We start from the raw sequence: 18,446 nt of genomic DNA, 5'->3' as shown, positions 1-18,446 counted from the left end.
TCCGTCGATTTGAAAAAGGCGTTTAATTTGGTTAATACACTCTTCCAAAAAAGAAACGCATAGTTATAAAATAAGGATATTTATTAAGCGGATGTAAAAGTATCTAAACAGAATATGCGTGAACACAATCAAATGAAATTAGACAAAGTGATCGACTAAAGCATTGTCGTCATTGTCAGCATTAATTCAGTTCAGTCATTGTGCACGTGTAGCCACAAGGGGGCGTCGTGGTCAGTACCTGGTCACACAACCTCTTGCAGCCGTCACTGCTCGACACCTCCTTGGCACAGACTTTTTCGTTGGGAATTTTTAGCCATTCCTCCTGTAAGGCGTTGGCGAGTTGTGCCAGTGTGTTGGGACGCTGGTGACGTTGACGGACGCGTCGATCAAGTTCGTCCCACAAATGTTCCATCGGGTTGAGATCAGGCGATTTAGACGGCCATGGAAGGACTTTGGTGTTCTCATTAACAAGAAAATTCACTGTTGCAAATGCTGTGTTGGGCCGAGCGTTGTCATGTTGGAACAGCTCCCTCTGGCGGTCCAAAGTTGGGAGGAGGTGAGGACGCAGAGTTTGGTCTATGTATCGGTTTGCTGTAAGATTGCCCTGGACAACCACTAACTGTGATCTACCTGTGTAGGATATGGCTCCCCACGCCATGACACTCCCTCCACAAAATCGGTCCACCTGTCGAGCGCAGTTCGGCGCAAAACGTTCATGTCGACGTCGGTATACACGTTGTCTTCCATCCCGTCGTTGAAGAAGAAAACGTGAATCATCGCTGAACCAAACACGTCGCCAGTTCCTGAGATCCCATGCCTGTACTCTGTTGCACCACCGGACACGTCGTTGACGGTGTAGACATCGCAAGACGGGTCCAACTTTTGGTCGTCTCGCTCGAATTCCCACTTCCCTCAGACGATTTCTGATGGTTTGGTCGGAAATTCTTCGAATACCAGGCACTTGTCCTGCAGTGTCCGTTGCTGTAGCAAATCGATTCCGAAGGTGATGCAACCGGATGTACCGATCCTGAGCAGGGGTGGTCACTCTTGGTCTTCCACTTCTGGGATCTCATAGTCGAGATATGGTGCTTTGGTGAACGTTGAAGTGTCTTGCAACGGCAGACTGGGACTCCCCTGCTTCCAAACGTCCAATGGCGATATTTCGGTCAGCTGAAGTTAATCTTGGCATTTTCGACTTCCGTTCACGTCAGAAAATTCGTAATGAACTGATGAGTTTTGTACGGTCTATTATAGTCAGTGTCTCTACTCTAGTTTCCAACACTTTGCAGGTGCATTGTGCTGAAAACTTTTTCTGAAAGCAATTTCCGTGCATCCTTTGCATTTTTGCTGATAAACGTTTACAAAAAAAACATTTTGAGATGTGTTTGCGCGCAATGCACAACAAGCATGACATGATTAACGGGAATCAAACATAAGAATTGTCTTTATGACGATTGCTGGGAAAAAAATTCTAATTGGAATTCTCAAAACACCTATGCGTTTCTTTTTGTGAAGAGTGTATATCCAAATTGTGGTCAGTTTTACAACATAAAGGTGTGTCTCCAAAAACGTTGGGATGTATCCGGTCCATCTACGATTATGTGACGTCATGTGTCAAATTAAATAAATCTTACTTTGAATGCAAATTGGGGTATGCCAAGGCTGTGTTATCAGTCCTTACGTATTTACTAAATTCATAAATGAACTAGCAGATAAAATTGAATCGGTTTGCTATCCTAGTATACAATTACATCCTGAATTAACCCAAATGTTTTTCCTGTTATTTGCTGGCGATGTCATACTTTTCTCTAATACCATATATGGGCTTCAAAAGGGCGTCAATGTACTGGAAGAACATTGTTTGGAATATAATCTTTCTGTAAATTTAGACAAATAAAAACATGTAGTAATGTCGGGGGTAATTTAATCAATTGTGTATCCTGATATAAATATTTATATTCTCACTAACTTCATCCTGGCATAAGCAACTCTATTGTAAATAAAAAATCCTTATTCGCCATTCTAAAATCTGTGTCGAAACTACAACCTATTCCTTGCACTATCTTTTTCAGAATCTTTGATTCTAAAGTTATGCCAATCCTGCGTTATGGATCCGAGGTATGGGGTCGTGTTGATATAGTTCTCCTAGCGTGTAAACATTTACTCGGCTTTAAAGTATCGACCTCTAACCACATTGCTCGTGGTGAGTGTGGTAGATATCCAATCTATATTTTTGCTTCCAAACGCTGCATCAAATATTGATATACTGTTAAATATGCCAACTACTCGTTTCCCAAGGAAATGTTACAGTTTATTATTATTAGATGCCAGTTATGGTAAAGCTTATTGGGTATCGAAAATGAAGATGTTATTATATGACATGGGGTTTGGATATATATGGGAACGACAGTTTCTTGGTAGCATAAATTCTTTTATTTCCGAGTTTATGGCTAGGGCACAAAATATCTACCTACAGGAATGGCACACTTCACTATCGTCAGGCTCTAAAACTTTATTTAATATTTAATAACGTATTTGACGTGCTACCATATCTTGGTTGGGTTAATATTAAGAAATTCCGTATTGCTTTGGTCCAATTTTGGCTCGCACTAACTGAATATGGAAACGGATAGATATACGAATAAGCCTAGAAGCCTCAGACTATGTGGAATGTGCTTCTGTGCATACATAGAAAACGAATACCATTTCCTATCGCTATGTACTGCTTATGATAACCTACGTAATGTTTATATTCCCGATAAATATTTTACATATCCAACCCTGTATACATTTAACACATTAATGTCTTTCACCAATCCTGTTATAATAAGAATCATTGCAATGTTTATCTTTCATACTAACCATCTTGGCTCTTGCAGACAAAGGGCTGTAATTGCTGTAACAATGTAATATGGCGTGAAGGCTTACATACACCTGATTAAAGAGAAATGTATAAACAGGATGTTGCTAGGAGGAATATATTTTATAACATACTGCTCGAAGCGGCGTACAATCCAAATCACTCACTAGAATATAGCAATGGAGGTGAGGTAAGGTGAAATTGGGTTTAACGTCGCGTCCAAGATTATTGCACTTATATAGCGACGTGCATGCACGTGTGTGTGTGGCTGATTGTACTTGTCCGGACTAATGCCGATTTTATAGTGCTAGCACACTGAGATCCCATGCCGCAGTTTAACATGAAAACCCAACTCAGACACAGTAAACTGACTCCGAGCCGACCAGTCCTTGTTTTAGCCCTTTAATGCCGAGCGCCAGACAGGGTAACAACAAGTACCATGTTTTAACGTCTTTTGGTATGACGCGGCCGGGGGTCGAAACCCGGACCTTCCGCTATATATAGCAATAGAACCAAGGATACATTAATTCTTTTAACTACGTACTGAAGACTCTTACGTACGTGGCATCAAACATGCAAAACGCTCCAAATGCATGTTTATGATCAAATGTATACCTGGTTTGTTGCAAACATTTGACAAGGGTTATTTCCAGAACATAAATATTCTTGCCAATAAGGACGTAATGGTGTAACAGGCTGTTGCCAGGAGAATGTCTTCGTGTGTCCACATCTGCGACGTCTGCGACGTGCAATAGTACATAGGTTCTCTGGAGTATTGATTAATAGCACGGGTTTTAAAGAAAGTACTTGAAGGCCAACTAGAGTTTGAGCAAATCCAATCCGTAGACTTTCAAAGGAGTTTTACTTGGGTGAATCGATCAATATTAACGGAGAACAACCTGTTTACCAAGGACCAATCATTCATATAGCGGTTCGTCTGGTAGGTCTTACATTAAACTGAAAGGGTTTTTTTTGTCGATGTAAGTATATGTTTTAAATACCATTGAAATGAAAGGCTTTTAGATGTGATACTGTCAACCACTGAGTTCTCATCAACATCCTACAGCAGGACCTCGGCATCATGGACACAGCTCTTGCGTGGTTTATCTCTCACCTCAGCGACAGATACCAGTAGGTTGTTATTGATCAGTCTAAATCACACTTATACAATCTTGATTGCAGAGTCCTCAGGAATCACACTGGGAGAACTCGATTGACTCACTGTTGCAGCTCGAATTGAAGACAAGATCATTCTCAATGCATACACATGTTTCAACAACATTGCCCCAAAATATCTCACTAAACTTTTACAACTCTACTCTCCAGAGAGAACTGTCCGACCTCGACGACAGAAACTATTTTCTTTTCTGAAAATCAGAACATTCTCCTATTCCGCAGCGACCCTATGGAACTCTCGTCCAGATAATTTGAAATTATCTCCTTCAATCCCTGCTCTTAAAGCCCGACTTAAAACACACCCTTTTAACAAACACTCTCAATACAAGGCGCACTGTACACACAATTTGTGCCATGTATGTGCTATATAAATACACGCATTACTGTTATCATTAAAAGAAAATTAACAAAAACGTTTTAAATAAATTGTCATTCTATTCCGTTTTTTTGCTGGAAGTTCAGGTTGACGGATTTTTACACAGAAAATCATTTAACACAGAATTTGATAGCAAAATATTTTCAAGAATTTTAGCCTCCAAACGTTTGAGTGAGTGAGTACGGTTTTACGACGCTTTTAGCAATATTCCAGCAATATCACGGCGGGGGACACCAGAAATGGGCTTCACACATTGTACCCATGTCGGGAATCGAACCCGGTTCTTCGGCGCCAAACGTTTGAGACGCATCACCTGATATTGACTTTTCTGTTTAAAACATACCTAAATTACGGTGGCCCATACCCGCCACTGGTGAGATAATTTTTCACTGCATGCTTCTATATTTTATCTGGCGACCGCCAGATACTTCCACTGGTGAGATAAAATATAGAGGCATACAGTGAAAAATTATCTCACCAGTGGCGGGTATGGGCCACCGTAATAAATAGCTTTGACACAGGTAGGAAGAAGTCACTGCAGGATATTATTACATTGACCATGTGGTTCTGATCAAATGACGATGTAGGTATTACATGAAATTATCTTTCAATAGTAATTGAGAATTTATACTCATCCCTCACTGAGACAAGAAAAGGTTTTAAAGGCGTACCAGGGGAGATAACCGATACGCACAAGTCGGGTATCACAATGTAAAACACTGTACCGTAAGCATACACCTTTTTCTTTGATTTCAATAGAAAGCGCGTGATATCACAGACGACAGAAGGAGACAGTTTCGCTCTCCTCGGTGTAATTTGTACTGTTTGTTCTATAAATGTCAACCAAACATGTCTCGAATGAAGCGTCTATCAATCTCTTCGACAAAGACAAGAAACATGTGATATCGTCACGGAGGGTCCTAGACACACAGCCTGTCCTCCATCACAACCTCGAGATGTCTTGTGTTCTTTTATTCTGGTAGCTATGGGGCGTGAAGTTTGAGATCTCATGCAATATATTGGAGAGACGTTACGCCTCATAGCAACCAGAATGAAAGGACCCTGCACATCACCTACTGCACACACACACTCACACACACACACACACACACACACACACACACACACACACACACACACACACACACACACACTCTCTCTCTCTCTCTCTCTGTGAATTACTCAATCAAGCCTTCTATTTTTGTCCTTTTAGTGTGTGTGTGTGCGTGCGTGCGTGCGTGCGTGCGTGCGTGTGTGTGTGTGTGTGTGTGTGTGTGTGTGTGTGTGTGTGTGTGTGCCACCTGCCTCCCTTGGAAATGCGCTGTGCTAAGTTGCGTCTAAGGCCTGCATCACTATAGGATTCCTTCCCACATCAAACCGATACGTGCACACCGAGATATAACTGTAAAAGCGTTCGAGTTGCGTTGAATCCAACTCCCCCACTCACTCACGACTGTCATATATAAAATAGAATGTTTGAAATCAGACGGCGGGCATACCATTTTTGTGGCGTGCTTTATTAATATGATCAACGTCGTCGCATCGCAGTAGTTGTGTAACTTTTTATGCAAATTGTATGAATGACGAGTACTGCCGGTTTACTGTTTACCCTCACCTGGTGTCAATACTTATTTTCAGTGGTCCATTCATATTATTTTCACGTCTATTTTGCTCTTTGTGCCAAAAGGAATATGTTACGGTTGATAACCTAGACTGGTTATTCTCTTGCATTGACACTTTATATAAGCAACGAAGCTCTCACATGTATTGGGTACGCAGATACAGTATTGAAATGCAACCCGGGGTGGTTAAAAATGTATTTTTTTTGTGGGTATTTCTACTATCTGGAAAAACCACCAAGATAACCCTCAAATGTTCTGATGAAGGGAGGACAGCTCGTGATAGGCGTGATTAAAGATAATTCATGAATTATGTTAAAAATCGATTATTCGCGATGCAAAATTATGCATGCTTCCCTTTTACGTTTAGCACGTGAATCTATTTGGATACCATTTGGCACGATAATCTTCTAGAATTACAGATCAAGGAGTCAGACCATTTTGTCTTTTAACAAACCAATCATGATTTCGACATGGCATTCGTTTACTTCCGTTTCAAAACATAAAATAAAAATAAGATTCTTTTCTTATAAATGTTGTAACCTTACCAATATCATCAGTGTTAATCCGCAAAACATAAACAGGAGGATATGTCATATGTTATTACTTAACAGTAAGAATCTAAACAACAGTGTGAGCTCCGTGTGTGACAAAACCTAATCATCAGTCCAAACAAAACGTCACAATCTTTTCTGGAGTCATATCACCAAGATCAACAAACAAAGCTACAACGGTTTTTAACTATTTCCCTACTGACACCGATAACCATAGCCGCGTTTTTTCCTGAGCCTCATCACCTTCCTATCCCAGTGACCCTGGTGCGGCACGCTACTCGCATCGGGTTGGTAACATGGAGCTGTAAAAAGCCAATTAACATTTAATATAACTGATATCATTAATTCATCTGTATAATGACCTGGGACTGTGGCACGCAAAGATCTCACTGGCAGCCATGGATACCTCCCCGAGCTCCAGACAGCGCAGAGGCTAGCTTTACAACTTACATCCAAGAGAAATGCGGGTCCTATTTAAAATTTGAAGATGTTGTTGAAGTATTCCTATCGGTGAAGAGGCTGTGTGGAGTTTTCTTTGATCGTCCATGGAATGGATACATTAACTTGTTTTGAAACAATCTTGCATAAGAGAACAGACTCAATTAAGAACGGACGTAAGTCCATTAGTCGAAATCAATGTTATACTGTCATAGTTAGTTTGCGACGGTTATCCGACTAAAAGCATATAATGCTCATGTTTGGTTTATCCGGTCTGGCAAAGAAAATATCTTCACGAATAAATATCTGTTTAGTGAAATGAGATTGGTGTAAGAATGTAGCATATTTTGTTGACCCCCACTTTTATGTATAATTTGTAACACTTTGTAACATTCTTCCATGAACACACACCGCCACACATCACCCCCACATCACACATCCATTCACCATAATAAGTAACCAGAGACCCCTAAATAATGTTCTAATTTATCATTTTAAATGTTTCCACGCCGCCCCTATTTGTGACCCCAATCCCCCTCCCCATCCCCACCCCAACACACACACACACAATTAAAGGACAAAAATAGAAGGATTGATTGAGTAATTCACACAGTAACTGTCAGTGTTCTACGTGTACATCGTTTCTACATATTGTGTCTAATACAACAGTAACGGCATTTTAAAATCAATGCAAGAATGTGTCACATGGAAAAGAACAATGTTCCTTCGCTCAAGGTTGAGTGGTAAGCGCGTGCGCAGTATGGTCAGGTACCCAAGGGCTACATTTAAACCCACCTGGGTAAACATATGTAAGTACAACCCCTGCATTAACAAGTCAACGTCATTCGGAAGCGGTTTGGCATGTTACGACAGCATATAGCGACCATTAACCGCCCCTAATGTTATACTAGTGCTTACCCCGGATTAGTACAGTAATTAAAGTGACCAAAAAGGAGAGAAATTGGGTCCAAATAATTGAGTAGGTACGTCTGATGTTTTTAAATCACGATATGGTTTGTACCTAGCTAGGTAGTTAGCAGAGGTTATCTTAACCCTGCTACTTCTCTATGTTAAATTGAAATTTGCATCCTAATTCAGCTATTACTTTAAACTTTTGTTTTAATCGTGAGTGACACAGGTGTCTGTCTGTGTGGTACGCAAAGTGAAGTATGAATTGGGTGTCATTTGAGCAAAATAAAAGAAATAACCCGTGAAGTATAGGTCTTCAGCGACCCATGCTTGCCGTTAAAGGCGACTAAAGGGATCTGGTGGTCAGGCTCTGTGACGTGGTTGATGCATGTCATCGAATGCATATTGGGGTAAAATGGATATTTTCATTCAAACTGTAGTACAACGCTTAGTCAAGGTTCTAAAAGGTCCCCAGAAGAGTCAAATCGGTAATCACACTTACACTTGGCAATATTGTGTACCCAATGAAATGTTATGGTTTATAAAAAGAAATATATGTGGTACGCTCAAAGTCGCATTCGTAGTTCTTGAAGTGCCTTTAAATTGAGTTTGAAATGACGTTTCAGGTTTTAGCGTGCATTCAATTTTTAATGCAGTGTAGCTTATCTTTGAATTTATTCGTTTATGAGTGAGTGAGTGAGTTAATGCTTTACGTCAAATCGGCAATATTTCAGCCATATCGTGACGATATTCGGTTATGAAAGTAACCACTGTTAAATTCATTATGTTAAGAACAAATGAGGATTTCTGTATAAATAGGACCATTTGTAGTCAGCCAAATTTCTTCTGTTAAGAGTTTGACCTGATGTGACATTTGAAGTTTTGACCGTACGTTTTAAGTTTCTTATCGTGCATTCGGAATTCCTGTTTCGTGGTAGATATGTACTTTGTTGGTTGAGAGGAAGATAATTTCACAATTTTTGTCATTAGCAATATTGCAATACCTCTCAAAATTGTTTAGAAACCATACATAGCCGTTGTTAACATCTTGACATCCATCAAAAGTTTTATATTGTTTATGTATAGTACAATGTGGGATTAATGAATATAAACAGTATGCAAATGTACTTCAAAATGAGACTTTGATATGTTGCCATGTTTGCTTTTGAAGCCGTATTAAGTCAGTACTATTAATGTCAAGGGGCGGTCGGGTAGCCTAGTGGTTAAAGCGTTCGCTGGTCACGCCGAAGACCCGGGTTCGATTCCCGACATTAGTACAATGTGTGAAGCCCATTGCTGGTGTCCCCCGCCTTGATATTGCTGGAATATTGCTAAAAGCGGCGTAAAACCATACTCACTCACTCACTCACTATTGATGTCAAAACCTATGAAAGTGGTTAGAAATTGAAACATTCAATATGTCATAATCTCTGATAATTTCATCTGATTGTTGTAATTCTGTAATTCCTGTATACAGTAATCAAGTAATGTAACTGTAACTGCATTTTGACTTGTACCATAATCTCGCCGTGTTGTCTCAGATGAACATGTTTTTGCACCTGGTATCATCACTAATGGATAGTGATTCAGATGGTTTCTCGCGTTTATTTACATAACGCTTGTCTTTACCTAACTGGATACATTTCGAAAAATTATAATTCTCTTTAAGAATACATATTGTCGCATGGTATCACATTTGCGTTGTAACTTTACTGTGTATCACTATATTTAATATAAATATATTCATGAAGTCATTTCGCTACATGAGCGAACTTGTGATCTTGCTGCCGTTGTTTGATTCAGTTTCTTTAATTTTTATTTCAGCTTTAACTAATTGTTCGATGTTAAAAACCTCCTCTGTTTTGAATTTTCCGATATATCCCATTCCATGTAAAATCAGTGTATTGGCTGAAATATCTTGACACTCAAATATCTCTTTGTCCAGAAGGGAGTCCTTCATCAAGCATTCCTGTCAAATTTGCAGTATTGTTACAAACAGTCTTTACCTTATCATGAGTACCCAAACGTTATATCCTTGGTGACCACCATGACGCCACCTCAATTATTGTGAGATGTAATCATCACATGGTGTTGCGTAGGTTTTTCTGTTTGACAATTTGAAAGGCATATTATTTGGTCAGGATTTAACTAGTATCGGGAAAATCAAATCCATTCTTTCTGTAGAAATTTAAAACGTCCTTTGTTAGATAATAATCAGTCTCCAATATCTATATTCCATGGACGAAGAGGACATGAGAATAATGAATAGAAAATTAAAAATCAGTGATGACACCAGGTGTTCACAAAAATATAAGCATGTCCTGCTCTGCCGATTGGCTCTACCCGCCACTCACAGAATTTTCATTAAAAATGTAAGTGTCAGTGCGAAAGGATTTGTGAAAACTCCATGTACAGGTCATAACAAAGACAGCACCGCTCATCATGTAGAAGAGCGACACGTCGTATTTGGAAAATTCCATTGCATGTCTCGCATATTGTTTTAAAGATAACTTAACCAGGCCTTTGATTCAAACGATAAGTCTCCATTGGGATTGCGGATTCGATAAGGTCCCAAGCAACCTATGTTGGTCGTAAGAGGTGCCCAAAGGGATATAGTGGCCAGGCTCGGTGATTGGTTAATGGCCCGTCATCGTTCACCGTCGGCGTGGACTGTTGTTCACAATATTTATCATTGCAGTGTGATGCGTTAAACTACAAACAATATCAAAGTGTGTCTTTCCGTGGAATTTAAATAAATGTATGTTCTTTAAAGTACCTAAGCAATTGAGAAATTTAGACGCCACAAGTTGGCGTATCTGAAGCATCCTCTATATCTCCAGGGCTCGCATTTCCGTAAACCTACACCCATCCCTGGATCCATTGCCGTGGTTCTCGTGAACTTTGATTTCAGTTTATTATTAATAAAAAATCCTATTCGTAGCTAGCATGTAATAGTTTGAAATGTACAATTGATACAAAACACATGACTATTCAAAGTATACGAATGAACTTTATTAGTTGAGGGATGGCGTGCATACAAGATGACAGACTTAACAGGGTCGAATAGAAACACACAACACAGGATTAAACCATGTATGGCAATACATCTGATACCGGACGGAGCACACGTAATTCAAAGTCCTTGGACGGAATTGTAAGGGCATTGCGAATCTCTCCGATAAAACATAGGTTATAGACATTCCTCAGCAAAATAGTATAACACATAATACATAGCAAATTGGTCGTGAGATCACAGACATATACTGGACGGGAATGCAAAATAATTACATATATGTGACAACTGATAAATTACGTTTATGATGATACAAGTTAACATGGATGACTTTTTTCAAGATGTCATTGCAAAGCTGATAGGTTTTACAACAAACTCAAACAAACAAAGACATCTTTTAAAAATTGAAAGGTAAGACATCTGCTTGACAAGGCAACATGGCGGAGGAAAAAGAACTAAAACCAAAAGCTTTTTATGATGGTTTGAAGGTTTAAACAGATAGGAGGTCTGGAATTCTAGTTTGCATGATTGTGATTGTTAGGTAGATTTTGTTTTAAACAGAATTACCTTAGATATATCGATCTCTTACTTTAAAATATAAGGAAAGTATTATAATTCATAAGAAACTGAATCATCCTTGATATAGTTGATACCGAGAAATAAATGTTGGATTGAAATAAGGTAAGCTGTACATACTTATCTTAAAGAGGCAATGGAAAAAAGAAACCTAACGTGTATTCGAATAAAAATTGATAATTATTATAATGGGATCATTTTGGCACTTAAGTAGGATTTCATAGTTAAGAAAGTCGCCATGTGTATTTCTTGAAAATGTATATATCTGACCTATTTCATATCGTATATTTGTCTATTGACACAAGAGTGTCTAATTTATCACAAATAGGTACGCGCGAAATGTTGTCAAGCACAAACGTCAGCTTGCCTTCGAATAATATCGCAACAGACATGGTAATAAAAGATTCCCTATAAATTATAAACTCTTCTATCACTAGGATATTTCACTTTCTTAACAATAAAAGTGACAAACCCTTTTCCATATTCATAAGAATACGAGTTCGACCATATCATGAGCATGTGTTTATGAATCACTATCAAATAATGATGGCACCAGGTGTTCGCGAAAAGGTGAGCGTATCCTGTCCCATCTGTGGCACCCGTTACAAACACATGCAAAGTTAAGTCAATTGTTAATGGTACAAGTCAAAATAAGGACATTGGACATAATTTTTGTCAGAGATGCGTCAAATTTGGGAATGTCCTCCAAATGGCTTCCATAACTGTTTTAGGAAATATTTATTGAGGCCTTAAATGTTTAACCTACATCAAACAACTTCCGAGTAAGACTCGTATGGCGATCTTTGAAGTCTTGGCAGAAAGAGCCTACTCGAATTTACCTCCAAAGTTGAAAAATTTAGATACCAAAGGCTGGAGTTGCAAGAATATTGCTCGACACAAAGGTAAAGTTGACTATTTGAAAGTTGAAGTCATCCGTTTTGTCTTGTGGAAAGTGTTTTGTCACTCTGAATCTTCCAGCACAGATCTAAATATGAAACAGATGAGGTGGTCTCACTGTCCTCCTTTATTTCAGGTGGGTAAATCAGTGGAAGGGAATTGGTTCTATGATGGTTATAACGATATCAGATCATCGATATACCTGAAGCTTAACCTAAACTTCCTTTTGTCTTTGCCAAACCGAGCAGAAATTGCGATTCGTATGCATAAAGAAACAGACCCGCAAGAAGAGGAGTACAATTACTGCCAATGGGGATGCCTGTATCTCGGTTTGCAATTTGTGTGGTATAACATGTAAAACCCTGCCATCCTACAGTTCAGTCATATATTTTTTTATTTTTTTCTGTAGTTAGTATTATTTCTCCTTTCTTTGGTAAATATCCTTGCATGAAAGAACCTCCGAGCCAGTTCTCTTTGCATAAAAGTTAATCAGAGTTGATACCTGTATATTTGTTTCTGTCATACATTAGGAATCCCTAATTTAATCTGGCATTTTATCTATCTTATCCAAAAGTTGGGCCACATTGAAACATACCCGATATATATTTATTAACATAAAAGGTTATCATTGTACCCAAATAAGCTCTGACCTAACACGTCTTGATTGAAGTGTAATGAGTGAGTGAGTTTGGTATCCCCAGTTGGACACTAAAATGAGTTTCACACATTGTACCAATGTAATAAATCAAACCGGCGTTTAGGCGTGTCGAGAGAACGCTTTACCCACTAAGCCAACCCACACCACTTCTGAAGCATTCTATAGCTGAGTTGGGGAGTAGGTAAGGTTCTGAAATTATGAATAATATTAAATATAGTGTACCAGCCGCTCTGTTATAAATAATACATATCTTACACATACTATGCAATGGAATACACGTGTAACATTGTATTCATTGTCTCTGTTGTGCGGAACACATAACAATGAATGTACATATATCGTCACACCATCCTTATGTACAAATACCTGGATCTATCACAGCCTTGGTATGAGCATAGAAACGCGAGTTTCTCATGTTTGACAATCTTCTACATTGAGGTAAACAATATATAACAGAAGCACTTTCTCGAAAACGTTTGATTTTAACACACAGATTAAATTATTTTTATACATTCGCCACATCCTCAACCGTCTCTTAAAGCCATATATACACATGTACATATTTGAGCAAACAGTTGTGTCCTTAGGTAGGTTAAACATTGCAAGTATTGAAGTCACGCATTCACCTGCGTTAACTCTCGCTCAAAGTACAAATTGTTGTCCGTCATCCTTTTCTTTAGCTTATGACGCTTGTTGACTTTGACAATACCGTCTTTTCCTTTAGATACATGGTTCTCTTCCTTGACTTTGGTAATGAATCGTTCGTCACTCATCCCTGCTCCCTCTGCGTCGGAGAAGTATCCGTGCGCATCAATGGCTTCCATCTTGGTTTTCATTTGTTCGTAATTCTCGGAACCCCCCGTCCCATCAACAACATTGTTCTCGGAGTTAATACTGACATCGGTGTTCTGACGCGAACCTTGTTTCTTCTTCTTTTTCTTTTTGCCTTTGAGAGACAATCTGGATTCCGAATTCCTAATCGGAAGTAAAAGTGCACTTTGGGTGTTTGACCTTTGACTGTCAAGGACGTTTTCAGCTCGTGGGGTGGATATGTCCTTTGTGATTTCCCGATTGAGGGGGAGAGATACCGACGTGTCTCGTCTTGTGTGCGGACTGATATCTCGGTAGAACTTTGTCGGACTTCTTTGAGTGGCCAGACTCCGGACAGTGATCTGGCTTGTTCCACTACACATTGAATTCCGATCTTTGATGTTCGGTAACTTCAAATCTCCAGAATCCCTTTTCGAAATTTGAGAAACTGGGTATGAACAAGCTTTGTCAACCGGAGTCGGTGTCTCAGTATCTCCGTCACGATCGTACCAGAATCCAAGGTTGGAGGGACAGCTCGGAGAGCGGCACAGATTGGATCTCTGGTCCTCTCTCCGGGTAGGAGACATCCCATTGGACAGACTGGAAACACTATTGGACTTGGCCTTCCCGGAGATGGCGGGTAGCTTGACTGGACTACTCGACACAGATGAAGCAGCACTGGGCGGAACTCGGGCTATGGCTCCTCTTCTGCATTCAACGACTGAGTCGGAGTCAGAGCAGGAGCCTCGTTGTGAGATTCGTGGCAGTAAGCATTCGTCCTTAGATCCGGGCATGCAAGCTGGTCTTTGGGAGGCTTCGGTGAGAGCAGGCATGGTCAACTTGGGTCTGTGGACGGACAGACGGATGGACATAGGAGACTGTGCTCTAGGGCTCGATCTCCCCTCTAAGATGTTAGCCTTGAATGGACATCATCACAGGCATCAACGGAGGTCAAAATCTGTGGAAAAAAGACATCGAAATTAAATTTAGAAATATGGTTCTGATGGATTGTTCAATGTGTTTAATATTCACAGGACTAATTACGAAAGTAGTCTCACTACCACCTTGCATGGGATCATGAAAAACGCAGACATTGAAAACGTAAATATATAAATATAAAACGCCAAAGTCAGAGAATAAACAGTCTCGATAATCCGCCGAAACAGATTCCATTGGCCTTGTGGCAAACTTGCGGTGAGATAAATATGAATGGATCACATAAGTAGGGTTCATATTTGTATACCTTACACCATCAAGTGTAAACAGAAGTACCAATGTATAATAAATACAATAGTATTAACAGTTTGACCCATACGAATGACTGGAATATTAGTAGTCAGTGAACAAGCCATGGTACAATAATGTACAAGAGTACCTTAGAAACAAATCCAAACGCCTTTACAGCATGATATAAACCTGAAAAAATAATCTGTATATCCAATGCAACTGAAAGAAAAGACTACAAATCTCTTGAAAGCTTCCTATAACAAATCAAACTACCTTGTCACTTTACCATAGATTTGAATGGATAACCTATGTGTACCCACTTGTCTCCCTTCCAGTGTAGCATGGAGCATTCGTGATATCCTTATAACGAGTTCATACATGGCCACATGAGAAAGTGGCCTGCATGTGCTATTGAGTATAATCATAAATTAACTATGTGCAGCCGGGAACAATTGAGGCTCGCTTCAAAGCAAGTGGCTGTGGGATTAAGAGAATGTAACCAGCAGGGCTATATAATCCATGTTTCTACGTAGGTCTCCCTGGATTAACCCTATAATGCAGATTTACAGAATTCTGTGGCCTTAATCGCGGATTAATACAGCGATTTCTACCTACGTTCGACATTGCTGTGACCTCGACAAATTCACACACTGCACAACGGGTTTAACATGTTGCTATAATCACATAAAGTACAATACTCAACTGTGATTGATATATTCCTATCATGTAATGTTAACACCGTGTATCTCAGTGTCTCTTTTACAAGCAGGTAGTACACTAAATGTTTGAAAGGCGAATCGTACCTATTTATTGTCGACATACATTCATATGGGTACCGTTATATGATTATATAAGTATGTTTGTTCTGTAGTGAATGAATACATGTTTATATCAGTTTACACAATATAAAATGATACACGCATTTTCTAAGAGTGGTATAAGCGGGGATTGAACAAACTAATTTCTACTCAAAACTGTAATCGATGATAATTATTTTCTACTCATAAAACGCTCAAAACGCTTGGGTTAACTCATTAGTGTGTATTTAAACAACAGTCTCAGTTCCCTGGAGTGAGTGAGTGAGTGAGTGAGTGAGTGAGTGAGTTGGGTTTAACGCCGCTTTTAACAGTTTTCCAGTTATACCACGGCGTGTCAGCTTAATGTGGGAGGAACGCCCGAAGTGATGCAGGTCTCAGACGTTTACCCCCTCGGTGAAACCCACGAGCACGGGTACGGTGCTGACAAACCTAGAAACATAATCGGGGCGAACCGGGATTCGAACCCACAATCATAGGTTTCTGGTGTGCCCAAGGGAGGCAACTCTGCAGTTCCATGGATTTTTCCTGGGTATCTTGTCTATTGATTACGAGGTGTTTTGTTTTCACATTAGCCTCTCAACCTACCTGGTACCCATTCACTGCTAATTCAAAATATACACGAATGTTGGAACGAATGAACGCTAGCAGGGCAGGTCCAAATCACATGCACTATCAGCTGACCTTAATCAAAAGTAGTTGCGCATGAAACTTATTATGTAATATTTACATATTAATAAAATCTATTATTGTAACGATATACCAATTAGAGAGTTTGAATATTGAAATGCCATAAGAAATAACAATCAGATTGAAGGTATTAAACATACATATACCATCATTTATATAAACTTCACACCAATATTTTGAATGAGTTTGATGTACATTACTACCGATAAGGTTATCAAAAGAAATGAACGGAAATAATCGGATTGTTAAACAGTCAAATGCATGTAAAGGGAGTCCTTCGGTCCATTTAAAGATAACGGGAAAAGCGGGTCTCGTTCTAAATGAAGAGATTAAAGCATAAATCTGTAGTGTCAACAAGTACCATGCAGACCAAATATTTAGACAACAATTATGACTGACAATGTCAATAGTTTATACACGAGCTTTAGCCTTGATCAAACATTGCATCTATCATTGGAAGCATCCTATATAGCGTTGATAGGATCTCGAGAGAGTATTATGTCATAAGAGACGACCAGTATAGACATCTGGCCGGCCAAGGTGTTGGTGAGGTCAGGGCCTTGACGGTGAAATTAACACATGTACATATCACGAAGGCCACGTTGTGTCGGTACATAACTACATGTGTAAACGTGGACAACAATGTTATTAGGTAGATTAACAGCGTTTGTTGAGGCTTATACTAAATTACAAATATATCACGTCGTTTAGAATATCAGGGTTGATGTTTTGGCTGAAGAATTTCCGATACAGGTAAAATAATAGAGAAATATATAAGGTTATTAGTGGTGGTGGGTACCCGGTAGGGGTGGGTGGGTGGGCGCTAAAGATTATTTCAAGCGTTCACGTGTTGCGCAGAACACACAGGTTTGACTCCCAAAATGGATTATACTACTACTATACATTTCATAGATAATGTTCAACAGTTATAAGTATATGGATAATTGGATAAATGAAATCACCAAATTCACAAATAGGAAATAAACGAAAACTGACAGTCGATACATAATACCCTTGCATAAAAAGTCGTTAAACAGTCAGAAAAAAATCCGCTTTAAACGGATGTATTAGCCTAGAACAAGAAGTACGTGTAATCTAATTCTAACCATACGACAGCCCCGATGTTTCTATAAAAGAAATCCATCTATGATTCAGCATCACACACAAAACAGACCTTACCTCCACCACAGTCATGTCAGACACAACTAAACTGGACTGAAGGAGCTGCTGTTGAATGAGACTCTGTTCTTGGGGCGTATCGTTGATACAACCATGTCAGTGAATCGCCATGGTTGTCCTCTTATGTCAATAAGAACAGGTGATAATGATTACTAGTTTTGTTATGAAATGAACATGCCCACGTTCTGCTATGTTATCTTAACATGTCAGACAAAGACTCGTGTCCATTTCAATAAGGAGTTATGCCCGTACATACACGAAGCACCACCCCACGGACAGTTAGCCGTCACTTGCTTTAACATAGACACATGCACCCACACACAACCGGTCAACTATTAGCAGCTGGGTGAGGTGTATTCACCGTCTTATTTTAGGTTTTAAGGCTACGGTGATCTACATCTATCCGTAAGTGTCCCTGCAGTAACCTCGTGTGAATGCCATGTCCGTTCTCTACCCAGACGCCGTGACCTTAAATTATTAAAACGCAATGTATGGATAGACGCTTCATCTTGACATTCAATTAATACAAGGAGTATAATATTGAATGTAGAACTCTATCACGTGTTTGCATGTCAGTCAAGGAGAAATGCCCATATTGTACCCAGAGTCTTACCTGTGATGACCTACAGCCTCAGTTTAAACAGAAACG

General features: G+C 39.4%; 1 protein-coding gene across 4 annotated transcripts in view; it reads right to left on the bottom strand.

The window, feature by feature from the left end:
- Positions 1-10,928: 10,928 nt before the first annotated feature.
- The window catches only part of LOC124120012, a 43,382-nt gene continuing 35,864 nt past the window's right edge, over positions 10,929-18,446 (bottom strand). For 3 of the 4 annotated variants that reach the window (XM_046482745.2, XM_046482756.2, XM_046482738.2), the window contains one exon: positions 10,929-14,844. In XM_046482745.2, coding sequence (XP_046338701.2) covers positions 13,691-14,758 — 1,068 coding nt within the window. In that variant the 5' untranslated portion in view covers positions 14,759-14,844 and the 3' untranslated portion in view covers positions 10,929-13,690. Of the gene's footprint in view, positions 14,845-15,386; positions 15,450-18,446 lie in introns of those variants that run through there. The other variant, XM_046482751.2, reaches the window with a different exon arrangement.

Source organism: Haliotis rufescens, unplaced genomic scaffold, assembly GCF_023055435.1.
Source record: "Haliotis rufescens isolate VD_foot unplaced genomic scaffold, xgHalRufe1.0.p SCAF_3, whole genome shotgun sequence".
In the NCBI taxonomy this organism is placed as follows: Eukaryota; Metazoa; Mollusca; class Gastropoda; order Lepetellida; family Haliotidae; genus Haliotis; species Haliotis rufescens.
The sequence above is the reverse complement of the archived record's forward strand: the minus strand, read 5'-3'. Positions and strand labels throughout refer to the sequence as shown.